This window comes from Tachyglossus aculeatus, assembly GCF_015852505.1.
Source record: "Tachyglossus aculeatus isolate mTacAcu1 chromosome 12 unlocalized genomic scaffold, mTacAcu1.pri SUPER_6_unloc_1, whole genome shotgun sequence".
NCBI lineage: Eukaryota > Metazoa > Chordata > Mammalia > Monotremata > Tachyglossidae > Tachyglossus > Tachyglossus aculeatus.
In genome coordinates this window covers 11,012,883-11,027,799 of record NW_024044828.1, presented here as the reverse complement: position 1 = coordinate 11,027,799, position 14,917 = coordinate 11,012,883, and the positions used below count along the sequence as shown (strand labels likewise).

The following is a 14,917-nucleotide window of genomic DNA, read 5'->3' as shown; positions in this document are numbered from 1 at the left end:
GCAAGAAAATAACTTGGAAGAATCTGCTACCCCACTGAGGGACCTCCAAGCTCTAAGCCTCCCGGGTCGTACCGCGTCCTCTGACGGAATCGCTTTATCCCCTAGACATGTGTGGAATGGCACCGCATCGGGAGCCTGAAAACTGAAAAAACCACTTTCTCATGGCAGACATATGTATGTAAGAGTTTCCAGCTGTCTGGAGTGGGAGGGCCAGCCTCACTCCCCAGAGGGACCCAGGGGAATGCTGTTATGGCAACTGCTTGTCATCACAGACCCTGCAGCTGGTTTGGCCCAATGGCCACTACAGGTTAGTACTTAAATAGTTAACACTAGCATTCACTTCTTCCCTGGCCTCCACCCCCTCCCTCCTCCCTCCTCCTCCTCTTTTAAATTTGGCAGGGGCTTGGGTGGGGGTAGGGGTTTGCTGGGAGTTGAGACCCAGAAGCCTCAGCTGGGGTGGGAACAGACCCACATTTTAAAAGCCTGTCCTGGCTTTTTTTTTTTTTTTGGCTTTGTTTTTTTTTGGTTTACTGAAATGGATATACTATTGACGCACTGGCTTTCAGTTTGCCTCCCAACTGTGAACTCTGTGATACTTTACACAGCCTGCTGAAACTAATCATTTTGTAGCTTGTAATGTTTGCTTTGTTTAGCCGGGCCATTTCCTTTTGTTTAGTCTCTCCCCAAAGGCCTTAAGCGCGGGTTTTGATTTTGAAATAATTGTCACACCGCTCACAGTATCCAGTGCCAATAGAACTGTATGCGTTTACCTATCTTGGGGACTTCAGATCCTCAGTTTTGGTTAGTCTAAGGGAAAACATGTATTTCCTAATCAGAGAAGTTCAGCACTCAACTTTTCTCGTCTAAATTAAGGAACAGCCACACCAGGCTGAACTTGACTTTGCATCTTAGTCCTCTTAAACTCCTTGTCTCCTTGCTTGTCCAGAACCAACCCCTAATTTTGCTCGCAAAATTTGCAGTGTGGGTCTCTAAGATGTGGGAAGAGGGGGCATTGTCTGGATTGTATTTCAGCAGGATCCCAGGGCTCTTATGTAAAGGCTTCTCATCAGGTTTTTTTTCTGTCCCTTTGCAGACTCTGTGGAGTATTTTGGTGGCAAATGATCCTCGAGCTCTCAGTAGACAGGAACAGCGGCTTCTGGGCTCCAGCCACCTCACAGACCAGTCTAACAATCAATCCGTGGTATTTATTGAGTGCTTACTATGTGCAGATCACTGTACTATGCACATGGGAGAGAATAATGCAGCAGAGTTGATAGAAATGATTCCTGTCCACAGATTCCACAGATAGGTCCAAGAAATCTTCCCAGTGTGGGAATTTTTTTTTTTATGGTATTTGTTAAGCTCTTACTATGTGCCAAGCATTGTTCTAAGCAGTGGGGTAAATATAAGGTTATCAGATTAGACACATTCCCTGTCCCACCTGGGGCCCACAGTCTAGGGAGGTAGATTTAATCCCCGTTTTAGAGAGGAGAAAACTGAGGCACAGAGAAGTTATGCGATTTTGCCTAAGGTCACAGCAATTCTTGCTAAATGCTTTTAGACTGCAGTCTGATTTCTTTTAGATTATACCCAACTACAGCTATGCCATAGTCCTCGCCTGGTTATTACTGGTTCCTACATGCCCGTAAATTGCATGCATATATACTAAATTACATGCGTATGTGCAGATGAGCATCACAGGGTGTCTGGGATTTCAGAGTTCTTGAGATTTTGGTGATCTGCTGTCCCCCTGCTCCGGCTCACTCCTTCCCCTCTCTTTTCCTCTCTTTCCTACCTCCTGCACAGTGTGAGCCTGGCTCTTCAGGCTGTCCCAGAAACAGTGTGGAATCAGAGTTCTGTGTCAATTCACTCCACTTTCCTGTGCCAGGATGGCCTTGGATGTGTGGTTGCCCGGGCAAGGCAACGCAGTGACTTCAGAAAACGCTCTAAGGAAACCCCTGGCAAAGTTGGGGAGTAAGTCAATCCTATTTATTGAGCACTTACTGTGTGCAGAGCACTGTACTAAGCACTTGGGAGAATACAGTGTGGCCCTGGGTCTGAGCTAAGCTCCAGCCAGAAAAGAGAATCTGAGGTCTCAGTAGAAAAATGAAGCCCCCTCCCTCCTGAGGGAAAGAGCAGGAAACTCCCCTAGTGAAAAGTGAGGAGAGGGTGACATGGGAGGGGAATGAACTTCAACCCTGTGGAATGTTAGCTTTTGCCATCCTGAAGCCACCTAAAATGTTCTTCACACTTGGGATATGCTCATCTGGAGGAAATATTTAAACACTTCCGTTTGGTGTCAGCTTCTGTCATTTCTTTCTATCCTGGCATGATTTCATCTTTCAAAAAACCCCAGGTCTAGAGCACTAAAAGCACCTGTCTGCAGTGCTGCTTTCTCCACGGTTAGTCCTCTAATTGGTTACCCCTAAAATAAGGGTTTAAGCGAAAGAGTGAAATTGAAGTATTGCATCCATGGGAAAAAGTGTAAGGTTAACACACTCCCAAGTCCCCCATATCGCACCAAAACAATCGACATTTAAAAATAGATGTAGAAACACAATAAAATACAGGTTCACGATCAAATAGCAATTTAATGGGTGCCAGTAATGAGAGAGTACGAATTAAGTGCTTTTAGGTGTGTCCCTGTTTAGATTTTTAAAGTATTATCTTTGTAGTCAGCAAAAAGTTTTCTTTTGCTACCATACTAGAGATCTCTTATCTAGATGTGTCCCTCTCTGAAATGGACTGTAATCCTATTCAGGCTAAATTAGGTCCAAATTCTTCTAAGGTTGAGGGGAAGAGAAGTGTTAAGCCTGCGAAGTTTGCTGTGGCTTTAGTCTCCAGAAGTAAAGAATGGAACTTTTGGATTTTATCAAGAGTTCTAATAGGGATCTGGGTATAATGTAACTTAGTCCTTCTCACAACTCAGTAACTGTTCTCCCTAGTAGGGATGGTCAAGATTAATTCTCCTGTTGCCATCATTAACTGTATTTCACAGCTTAGGTGACATCTTTGTCCCACCTCCCTCAAACCTGTCCCAGAAGAAGTGCTCTTTGAGAGGCTCCTTCCAGGGAGAAGAAACTGCATGAGGATATCAGCTCTGGCCACGGAAAGCCAATCTCTCCGGGCTGTCATGAGCATACCGTCGTCCCACAGCTGGAGGAACTGAGGCCTTTGGGCCCAAGGTTTGGTCAAAGAAGGGCGTGTCTGGACTTTGACAGAGTTCAAGTAGCATTTAGGTTTTCTATTTTTTCCAATTATTTTGCACAGCACAGTTTAGCTTATTTGATCAAAGACAAATAGAGTCCTGGCTCAGAAGGGACTGGCTGAGTCCCCGAACCCCTGAATCAGGGTGAGATACTGGATGGTGTGGGGCCTTTGCGTCCCAGACCGGTTCGGAGCAAAGCCCTAGAGCAGATGGAGTGGTAGAAACATGCGTGGGAGAGACCTGGCCCACCCTCGTCGGGAGGGCTTTTCCCAGGAGCGGAACCCCTGGGCTGCTCTGCTCAGGAAGTCCACCCTCAAGGCGGAGTGGCTGTAGGCTGCTCAAACGGGAACGTCTGCCGCACTGGTTCTTGAGCACACGGTGTCTTTCACATACTGAGCCTGCTTCTAGCTGGAATTTGCTGGACAGTGGGGATGGGGTTTGGAGGAGAATCTCTCTTTGGGTAGGGATTCGTATGTTTGGGTGGAATCCGCCCCACTCTCTGCCCTCAAACAATAGCAAGCGATTGTTCAAAGTGATCTCCATGGCACTAGAGGAGAAAGTTTGGGTTATTGGAGACCTATTTTTTTGAAGTTGCCCAACAATCTCCTTTGTATAATGGTGAAAACTTGTCTGGCCTTGAAATCCTGATGTTCACATAAGAAATGCCCTGGCTACGTTTCCTGTTTTCCTAACCCTGCTTTTGAGCTTTAGAAAAATGGTTGAAAAACGAGCTGTTTCCCCAGTAAATGCAGCATTTAGTTGATCCCTGGGGGAACTGTTTCAGCTGTTCCCAAGAAGGATCACTGTGGGATAGCAGTGGTGGGGGGACTGCTGGGTTGGTGTGTGTATATGGGTAAGCCTACAAAGATGTGAAATTTATTGGTTTCTAGGTAATTCCCCTCTGAAGAATTCCCCCATGGCCGGCTCTCCAGCGTCAATTCCTTTGTGGAAGAAGCTGGTGGATTTCAAGGACTTCAAGTCAAGGTATTTGTAATCATTGCTATTAACACAACAGCAACATTAATAATAATAATGGTGGCATTTAAATGCTTACTATGTGCTAAGTGATCATCTTGGCTAAGATTCCTGTCCCACATGGGACTCATAGTCTGAGAGAGGGAAAATCCCCATTTTACAGATGAGGAAACAGAGGAACGGGATAAGTTGAGTGACTTAGTAGGTAGGTGGTGGAAGTGGTGCTGGTCAGTGCAGTCACGGGGAAGAGATAATAATAGTAATAATTATGGTATTTGTTAAGCAGTTACTATGTGCCAGGCACTGTACTAAGAGACCCAAGCTAGGTCTAGTCTGGCTTTGCCACTGCTGATTGTGGGATCCAGTGCAAATTGTTGAATCACTCCATGCCTCAGTTTTCTCATCTGTAAAACAGGGGTGCTGATATCATCTCTTCCCTCACAGGAACAACTGGAGGCTAAGTGAGGTAATAAAAACACTTTGGTTCTTGGGGGGTCTCCCAAGGCAGTGGGAGTGTCTTTGTTGTTGAGCTCCGGTGCCTGGGATTCAGCTCCCCCTAGAACAAATGGGCTGGGAATCCATCCTTACAGACCTTAGTGAGGCCCGGTGCTTCTTCCTTCTCGCACGTTGCACAGCTGCAGTAACCAGAGCCCAGAAAGGCTGCCAGGGGTTACTCATTTGGCCGGGCGTGTTTTTTGAATGAATGGATAATGCATGTGTTCACATTGTGCAGCATTTCTGGGGGTGGGGTACGTGACTGACGCCCTCTCCAATATGACATCGGGGTCTGGGGGCAGGTGCCACCCCAGCGAAACAGACACAGCTAATTCCTCATTGCAGCAGGGGTGGGTCTGCAGATAGTTTTGGCACCTCAGCCTCCTTTCCTTTGTTTTTGAACGGAAGGAATTCTGACTTCCCTGAAGCAGACGAACCAGGAGAACAGGGATCGCGTTTTCAGCTCAAGGTAAGGGGTCTGCCATCAGCCACCGCTTTCACATGCTGCCCAAATCAGGTAAGAAGGGCTGGTGGGCAACACTGCTTGTCCCATCACTCTGCTCTGCCCGGGCAGTTGAAGTCTCTCATGCGAGGGAATGTACTGTATTATGTTCTCCCAAGGGATTAGTACAGTGCTCTGCACACAGTAAGCGCTCAGTAAATACCATCGATTGAGAATTCTTTGGGAGTCTTAAGCTCCAAGGGCGGCCCAAGGCTGTGCTTTCAACCGCTGGTCTTGGAGACAGCTTGACTTCATTCACTCTCTGCTGGCCAGGGCAAGTGCAAGGAGACAACAGCAGGCTGTATGTGCTCTCCTTGAGCAAAAAATAGTAATAGTAATAACACCTGTGGTGTCTGTTAAGCCCTGACTGTGCCAAGCACCAAACTAAGCAGTGGGATGGATACAAGATAATCGGGTTGGACACACAGTCCCTGTACTACGTAAGTCTCACAGACTAAAGGGGAGGGAGAACAGGTACCATGTCCCCATTTCACAGGTGAGGACAGTGAAGCACAGAGATATGAAGTGACTTGCCTGAGGGCACCCAGAAGGCAAGTGGAAGAGCAGGGATTGGAACCCAGGGCCTCTGACTCCTGGGCTCATGCTTTTTCTACTAGGCCACCTTGGGGAGGTTCAGGTGCTGGCAGTGTAGAAAGAATACCTCTAAACGTGGAAGAACAGTGAGGCCTCATGGAAAGTTGGAGGAGTTGGCTTCTAATTCCAGCTCTGCCACGTGCTTGCTGCATGGCCGTGGACAAGTCACTTAATTTCTCTGTGTCTGTTTCCTTATCCGCAAAATGGAGATTCAGTACCCGTCCCCCTGCTTCCTACTTAAATTGTGAGCCCTGTGTGGGACAGGGACTGTCTGACCTGATTATCTTGTATCTGCCCTAGCGCTTAGTACAGTGCTTGGCACACAGTAAGCACTTAACAAGTACCACTATTATTATGCATACTGAATGTGGACCGGCTCTTAATACAGGGCTGTCATGGACTCTCTTCTCCCAGCTCCATGATAGATTGTAATTGTAATTCAGGCACTCAATTAAATGCTTACTCAGTGCCAAGCTCTGGGTTAGACACAAGGTAAGCAGATTCCACCCAGGGTTCTTTGGAACTTACCTGCCCAAAACCTTTGAAGAACCACGGTGACTCGTTTCATTTTGAAAATGCTTTAATAAGTGTTGACAACACTGTTTTGCAAAATGTAAAGGTACTATACAAATTCTTAATACAAAAAGAATAAATTAAAAGCAGATTTTTTAAAAAAAATTCCGCAACGTTTTCCTACAACAGACATGTTTTTTTTCTCATTGATTACAGTTGAACAGAATCCAGGAAAATCATTTTACATGCTCTACAGTCAGTTTCAGGAGTGTCCTAATTTTTTGTTCCATTTTAAAACTAGGGTCCATTTTCCATGACGTGTAATAAAACTATGGACATTAATATATGTAAAACTTTACATCTAGTTAACTAAGCAGTAAATGGTCATCTGATAGCACCTGAAGGGGGTTTACTATGTTCAGAACTAAACTAATACTGACCAAAAACAAATGGGATTTTTTTACTTTAACTTTTTCCCCACTCAACTGCATATAACTAAAAATAACCAAAATCCCTTGCCACCTAGTCTGGTGTGTCTCTCTACCCTAATCCTCTGGCTTGGCAGAAGAAATTTCTTTGCAAGATTCCACAAATGCAGTAGTGACCCTATATCAGGCCACAGGGTTTTGTTTCACCTTTTTATTGAATAAAGCTACCAAAAAAACCCTTCCCCCCCAAAAAAAAAATCAACTGTTAGGGCTGTATAAAGAGTTTGCAAGTGCTTGTATACAATAGCTCTGTTGCCTCTCCCACATATTTTTAACATGTTAATCTCAAGGACTAACATTTTATGTACATCTCATATGTATTGAATTCAGCTAAACAGTAAAACCTGTTTTACTTAATTTCTGTCTTTACTACCAGACTGGCACAACTTTGCCTTGATTGCAAAACCAACCCCCCCCGCCCCCCCCCCAACCCTGCTCTTCCCGAAACCCACAGCACTAGTCTTCGAAGGTTTTCCCCCACTCCATTTAACTTAACGGGACAAAAAAATTACCGGTACATTTAAGCATTTGACTTGACAGAATTCACTTCAGACTAACATCGAAATCATACAGCTGTCACCTCTCTTCCACCAGCTCTGTCCTTTATCCCCACCCCCACCCCCCCGCCCGTCCCCTCTTTTCCCCCTCAGATTTCTGCTTTTCAACCTTGGATTATTTTTGTATAAAGAACTCAGCTCAACACAAGTTCGAGTAGGACAGGGAAGGCAAAAAAAAAAAAAGCTCAATTTGCAGCTCTGAACATGTCACAACCTAAAGTCTCCACACCCTTTGAGACATTTGGAACCATGCTCGTAATTTAGCATCTGTACAGCACCACTTAAGCCTCCATGGGCTCTACAGCCACTAGCCAGTTAAGCTTCACAGAACTTCTGCAGTTGATCCCAAGCCCACTGTAGGTGGGGAAATAGAGGCATAGAAGTGACATGACTTGCCTGAGGCTACAGCACAAGAGGAGGGCTCTATCCCATCTCCCAGTTGTGAGCTTCATTTTGTCTCCTCAGTATTTTCAAGTCACATGGCAGGGGTGATTCCTTTTTCAGTTTTCTTTCTCTTTCAGTGTTGCTCACTTCTGACTCTCCTGCTGTGGTAAACTCTCTGGTCAGTCAGTCGTATTTATTGAGCGCTGCTTATGTGCAGAGCACTGTCCTAAGTGCTTGGGAGAGCAGAATTTAACAGAATTAGCAGATATGCATCCTGCCCACAAGGGGCTTAGTCTTGGATCACATAGAAGGGTTTTTCTTGGGTTTTCCTTATTAACTATAGCTCACTTCAGTTCTGTTCCTTCCCCCCCCCCCCGCCCACCCCCTGCCCTGCCCGCCCTCTAGCACTTTTAGTGCCTTGGCATGAGGAAGTGGGAAGATCCCTCCCATCGCCTCCCTCGTCCCCGGTCCACCTGTGGCTGTGACCCAGAGCAGAGCACCCCAGTGCACACCTTGAGTCACCCAGCCTCAAAGTGCCTGCCATCACCAGCCACAAATCAGCCCTGAGGCCCCAGAAGAGTGGTGGCTTGCCAGGTGGGTATAAATTCCTGCTGCAAATGCATGGATACTTGCCGCGCTTTTCATTGAACTTTCAATCCTTGTTTTCTTGTTTGTTTCCTCTTCCTCTTTTGGTATCTGCAGCCCAAACGCACTTTGTGTGTCAAGGTTATCGGTTGTGTTTTCTGAATGCCGGTTCCTGCTGCAGTTGGAAACCCCCGCCCCCGGTCGGGGGTAACCAGCCAGGCACGTTACTTCTCAACAGCATCACGGGGTCTCCCACGTAAGTGACCCGGGATCAGCTGGCTGCTGAGAAGTCAGATCTCAGCCCTTTGCTACAAGAGTGCAAGGAAGGGGGGATAACACCCCCCGACAGTTAAATGCTAATGGAGCTTAACCACCCGGGAAGATCACAATGTACTTTTTGACTAAAAACCAAATACCTGGTGCAGACAGACAGGATGGGATTGAGCTGCTTCCTCCACCGGGATAGCGAGCCGCTGGGGCAGTCTTCACCCGGAGCGACCACAGGTACAGAAAGACAACGGTTGCTGGTCTTCTGTCTCGGCCTGTGGCCGGACTCCGCCTGGGCACATCAGGGCTGTTGGGCTTGTGGCCCCGCTCTGGCCAGTCCCCTTGCCGGATTCCCATCGGTCCAGGTTAACGGGGCCACGGTGGACTTGGGGGTCAAAAGAAATCAACCGACGCTGGTGTCTTTGCCATGAACACATTGTATTAGTTTTCCAGGCTCTACATTAAAGGGGTGGGGAAGGAAGGCAGAGAGGGACAATGGTTTACAAGTGAAAGGTTCTCCCTGCTGGCAGAAGACTAGAATTGGGAAAGGGTTTTTGCAGCAGGGGAATGCTCGGTCTCGTGGCCTTGGTTGTAGTTGTTGATCTTTGGCAGCGTAGAACTGATTGTGATCCTCTGATCCAGCTCTGAAACGATAAGCTCCTCTTTTCACCTCCCGCCTGCCCGCCCATCTCTCCCCGCAGGAAAAAACCGCAGCACTCCTCTACCACCATGGGGTCCTTCTCCGAGGGCTCACTCGGCCGGACGTCGCTGCCCTTCTCGGTTTTACCAAGGATGGTGAAGGAAACCTCAGTCGGTGTCGCGGCCCCCGGTGCCTACTGCGGTAATCTCTCACCTCCCCAAAGCGGGGTGGGCTTGGGGCTACCAGATCCGCCGTGAAGTGTCGACCCTTGGCTGTCTGGAGGCGGGGTGGGCAAGGAGAGGGACCACACTCTTCCCCCACCCCGGTCCATCTCAGTGAGGTTGGGTGGCGAGGCAGGGAGGGACAAGGAAAAAAAAAGTGCTGAGAACTGGAACTGGTGTGCAAGGTGACAGTGCTTCTGGGTAAGGCAAATGAGAGGCAGTGAGGTGAGCTCAGAATGGCATCTAGGAGGGCAGCTGGAGGTCGGGCTGGCTCACACCAGAGTCCCGGGCTTGGCTTTCTCCTGTCCGTACCACTGGACGTCGGCTAGTTCTGGATAGAGGGGGGAATCCAGGAAACAGCTGTCATTGTAGCTCCTGCAGCGGAAACCAAGAAGGCAAGTGAGGGTGGGGAGATAATGTTCATAATGTGAGCGTTATGAGGCGTATTGTGCGGTGGGCGCGGGATATGGGGTAAAGATTTCTCTACAAACATTCCTGATGAAGGTTACGCGGGACCCAGGGGAGCCATGAGGCCAAAGCACCCAGGAAGGTAGGTGTGGATGCTGAAAGGTCACTACAGCCTCCCCTGCTGTGACTCCCTACTCAGCACCCCCAAGGAGGCATTGATTCCGATTGGTTCAGCCCCACAGACCCCCTTTCTGGTCCAGCAATCTCTGAGATACCCCTCTGCTGTTCTTACCAGCCCTGGGGGCCTAAGGAAGGGTCATCCCCACAGGTTGGATTCTAAAAGGCTAACTAATTTAATGTCTTCAACCTTCTCTTGGGGGTCGCAGTGTGGGCTCAGGGAGGTTTCCTTTTCTCATCGGTGGCCTTGCCTAGATGGACATTCGGGGAAAAAATGGGTGTTAATGTTTTGTTAAATCTCCTTCCGTCCATTCAGCTCCCTTCTCAGCATCCCTGGGAAACATGGTTTCAGTTCATCTGGCCCAGAACTACCTTTTCCAGGAGGCTTTGCAGCCCAGCTCTTCCAGAGGAATAAGGTAAGGTCAAACACCAGGGACCTCTGGACCTCACCCCCATGTCCCCACAGGGTTGCTCTTCCCCCGGAGAAGGGGCTGGGACTCGAGGCCACGGGGAAGCCCGTACTGCCACGAATGAATTCAGGTTCCGCTTTTACCCTCCCTGAGCCAGAACGAGAGCGCAACCCCTTTGGAAGGTCCAGCCCACCCAAGGCCAAATGTTTCAGCTCTTCAGCCTCAGCTCTGGCTCTTCTGTTAATTAGCAGGAAGTAAAAGGGGCTTAATTGCATGTTAGTTCATTTGCTTCTATCCTGTTAATTTACCAACTTCCTTCTAGGCTCAGCAAGTAGTGTCAGCAAGTAGTGTTTGCTAATTGGATACAACTGGTTGGCTTTTAGTCTTTGCTCTCTGATACATATACAAGGGATAATAATCTGCTACAGCAAATCCTCCTGTTTGCTGATGATAGCCAAAAAGGAGTCTCTCTAAGGCAAATGGTGACAGGGATAACTACTCCCTGGAATCTTGCTTCCATCAAACTTCTCTCCCCAAATTTCATGACACCCCTGAGGGTTGGGAATGGGGAGCTCACAGCACAGCCAGACCACAAAGCTTTCCTCCTGAACCACGACCCAGGACAACCAGGAGTGATGTTTTTCTGTTTTCCCATCTCTTGGTGGGGGGGTCGTGGAAGGAGTTTGGAACTTTGAAAATGTTCCCCTCTGGATTTTGACTTAAGAACCCAGAAAAGGTGGGATCAAAGGCTTCTGCCAAAACCTTCCCAGGGGCTTGAGAGAAAATGATGTGGCCAGAACCACTCAACTGTGGTTTTAGAAACAAGACACAGTCCAGGGCCTTAATTTCGAGCCTGGGACAGACAAATGCCTTGGGCAGGAGGTGAGGGGAAGCCCCCACCACCCCTGATCCCATCTGATCGATCTGTTCAGTTGGATGCAGGGTTTTTTAGAAGCCCTCATTGGAAGAGGGAAGATTCAGGGGGGATAGGGGCAGCTCTGCACCAAACCCCTTCCATTTCCAGCCTGTTTTGAGTTCCACAGGCCAGGCTGTTGCTAGCTGATTTTCATTGAGCAATAACAACGTTACCATAATAACACCCCGTCCTTTGACAGACTCTTGCTTCTGAAGCAGCGTGACAAAGACCCGGGTATGGCATTCATCCTCTCAGCAAGTGGGCCTGGCTCTGTAATAGTTCCTAGAGAATTCTCACTCCAAGCAGGAGAGAAGAGGCAGCTGTTGGAGAGCTGTGGCTTTGGGGCTTCTAGGAAGGAGGAGACTATTGTCTAAGTCTCCTGTAACGTCACCACCTTAATCCATGGCAGGAGGGAAACGGAGGCCCTGCTAACTGGTGACCATAGAGGGACAGGACCATCTTTTCACTAGCCCATGCTGCCTTCTACCTTCTCGTTCTACGCAGACAGGTAAGTGCCTATATTCCTTCTTCATCCTTCCCAACAGCCACCCCTCCCGGGTTTCAAAGTCTGTCCGTCTGGCAGATGGGGATGCCACCCCGCTCTCTCGCCTGGAATACCCTTCTCCCGGCCCTGCACTGAGAGAGAGATGGCCACAAGGCCCAAGCTCCTGAAAGTTATTCAGCGCGATTGATAAAGCCACTCTAAGCCTCTTCTGAGAATAAGGGGCTTCTAGGTTCTGAATCCCTGGACAGTAAATAGGGCACATATGTACATCTTCCTATGTCCAAAGCCAGATCATCTACAGTTATTTAGCAATGGGATGGGGATTTTAATAGCTATTAAAATCCCTTCCACATTACTCAGAGGTTTCCACCATAGCAATCAATTATGCCATGGGTGAAGTCAAACACATCTGCAGCACGTTGGAGAGCATAAACTACAAGGAACCATGAAGAGGACAGAGTTATAAGAACAAAATGTTCCCTTACTATACCTCTATTCATCAGTACTTTGGTGAGTTGGAGACTCAGACTCATCCATAGTGGGTGAGCTTTCTGTTGCTTCTCTGAACAAAGGACAGCACAGGAAGGAAGAGCAAAGAGGAAACGTTAAAGAGAAGAAGTGACCCAGACATTGTTAAGAACTTATTAACACAGTGGGAAGAACAGCTGATGACTCATTCTTCTAAACAAAAGGGTTAGTAACACACAAAAACATGTCATGCAGATTTTTCAAATTTCTGATTCCTGTTTCTAAAGCACATTTTCTACTGAAGCCACCTTGAGAGAGTTTATCGTTACCTCTGAAATAAAAGTCTCTGAAAATAACTTTGGTTACCTTAGGTCAAGCAAATGTTTTAAGTGTCTTCTATTTTTTCTTTCTCCCTCTGACCTCCTGACTTTGTCCACAGTTCCCACAGGCCTAACGTGGGCAGGAAAAACTGAATCGCCATGACGGCTGTGAGGGCTAAAGATGCTGTCTGTCTACACGCACTTGGGGAGAAGCGACGCACAGAGGAGCAGAGTTAGATCTGTGCACCCAGCCCTATGGCCGGATCCGGTCCAGGTAATAATGACGGCATTTGTTAGGTGCTCACTATGGGCCCAGTCCTGTACTAAGCGCTGGGATAGAGAGAAGATCATCAGGTGGTTTCACAGACTAAACAGGAGGTAAAACCCACTGGTGCTAGCTGGGCACAGTGGCAGTGAATCGCTCCTCTGGAAGCAGAGATTATTTCCGGGGAAAGGGGATTTCTGGCACCAGTGAACTTAACTAATTAGAATAGTAATTGTTAAGCCTTTACTATGTGCCCAGCCCTGTACTATCCTAAGCACTGGGCTACAGGCCCAATGATTGGCTCAAAGCACAGTCCCTGTCATCCGTCCCCCTCCTTCCCCGCCACAGGGGCTCCCAGTTTCAGCGGGAGGGAGAACAGATGTTTAAAATCCATTTTTACCGAAGAGGAAACTGAGGCACAGAGACGTTAAGTGACTTACCCAAGAGGAACGTAACGGAGCCGGGATTAAAACCCAGGGCCCTTGACTCTAGGCCTGTAGCCCATCTCCTACGATGACTAGGTGGCATATGAAAATGAGCCAATCTTGTGTGAAACCAAGTTGCTATGAAGGAATGGCTGAGCTGGTTCTAACCCCCAGGGCTCCTGCCTTTCTTGTCCCCTTAGTGCCCCATCTTTGTTTTAGACGTCCCAAGTGCTTAGCACAGTGCATCACCCCATTTAAGTGCTCAGTAAGTCTACTGCTACTACTGTGTGTTCAGGTGAGGAGAACAGAGGAGGATTTCCACCTGAGGGGAAATCAATGCCCTGAGGGGGCTGTGAGGTGTCCTGCCCTGATTCTCTTCCTTCCTTTCTTCCTCAGGAGTTCCCAGCCAGGCCCATTTCAAACAGGGCGAAAGGTCCTGATGAAAACAACAGCTTCTGCCATAAGGATCTTAACTAGGTGAATATTGGGAAAATGGGCTTTGAGCCAGTGACCCTGCTGAGGGCAAAGAAGTGAGTATCTGCAAGCTGAGGCCCCCGGTCTCCACGTGTCCTTGTGGGGAAATTCCCACCCTCCTACCCTCAAAGGGGAAGGCAGAAGGGAGCCTCCAAGCAAGAGAGGCTGTCCCCTCAGCTTCCGGGCTGCAAACCCTTCTCCTTCCTCCATTCCTGTTGTCTCCTGCTTCGGGGGAGAAGGCAGACAGGCTCGTGGGCACCGCCTGCCTCATGCATGCCAAGGTGGGAGCAAAGTGGTGGCTCCAGTTCCACTGGCTAAGGTGGGGACCAGGCTGAGAGGTGAATCTCACCAACAGGAAGGGAGGTTGGGTGGGGCAGAGGTTGAAAAGGAGGGTTGAGGAGGGTCCTACCGCACACTATGGATGGTTTTGTGTTCTCTACGTACCTCTGCCCTCTTCCCTTTCTTTGGCACAAGCTCTGCACCCTTGTTTGTCGAGTCACCGAACCCTTCCGTGACCTGCTGGCCGTCCCCCACCCCTTCTGGGTGCATTCCCCGGCTCCATTCCTCACCCTCGTTAAGAAAGAGAAAACCCCAGGTGGGACTCACTCACCCGGCCTGCCAGGTCAAGAGGTGGTGTGGGCTGCTTGGGGGCGTAGCTCCAATCTCGCTGGAAGGGGTGGAGCTCCGCTGGCTGGGAGGTAAGGCTGTTGAGGCCCACAGTTGGGGAAGAGAAGGGAGAGAGGACGTGGTCAGGTGAGGGCATCTGAGCAAAGACAACCCTTCCAGCCAGCTTGCCCCGAGAGAGCCCCAGCAGCTGAGGGACTCCAGCATCCCCTCTCCTCCCAGACCTCCTGGAAGCCCTGGGGTGGTGGGGCAGGGGGAACAGGACCTCCTGCACTTGCAGCTGCAGCTGGCTTTCAGGTACTTGTTCTTGGAAGTTTATGGCCTAAAAATGAATCTAGCCAGGTAGGCACAGGATGTGAATGAATCAATGTTTTGCCCGAATGGAGGGTCTTTTTCAATAAAGGATGAACAGTTTTGCCTGCTAAAAGCTCTTGAGACTCTTCTTTCACCAGTCACCAGTGCTGCTGCTCCTCCTCCCCAGCCCAGTTGGGATTTA

At 48.7% G+C, this 14,917-nt stretch overlaps 1 protein-coding gene and 1 long non-coding RNA gene across 5 annotated transcripts in view; one reads left to right on the top strand and one right to left on the bottom strand.

Moving 5' to 3' along the window:
* Window positions 1-9,319: 9,319 nt before the first annotated feature.
* LOC119920763 lies at window positions 9,320-14,841 on the top strand. Its single transcript, XR_005448429.1, has 4 exons — window positions 9,320-9,409; window positions 10,331-10,430; window positions 11,750-12,907; window positions 13,720-14,841. It is a non-coding gene; the product is annotated as an uncharacterized LOC119920763 (long non-coding RNA).
* Window positions 9,403-14,917, bottom strand: part of FRMD4A (FERM domain containing 4A) — a 461,647-nt gene continuing 456,132 nt past the window's right edge. For 3 of the 4 annotated variants that reach the window (XM_038740915.1, XM_038740916.1, XM_038740918.1), the window contains 2 exons: window positions 14,408-14,501; window positions 9,403-9,804 (listed from right to left, as the gene is read on the bottom strand). In XM_038740915.1, coding sequence (XP_038596843.1) covers window positions 9,702-9,804; window positions 14,408-14,501 — 197 coding nt within the window. In that variant the 3' untranslated portion in view covers window positions 9,403-9,701. Of the gene's footprint in view, window positions 9,805-12,335; window positions 12,408-14,407; window positions 14,502-14,917 lie in introns of all 4 variants that reach the window. The other variant, XM_038740917.1, reaches the window with a different exon arrangement.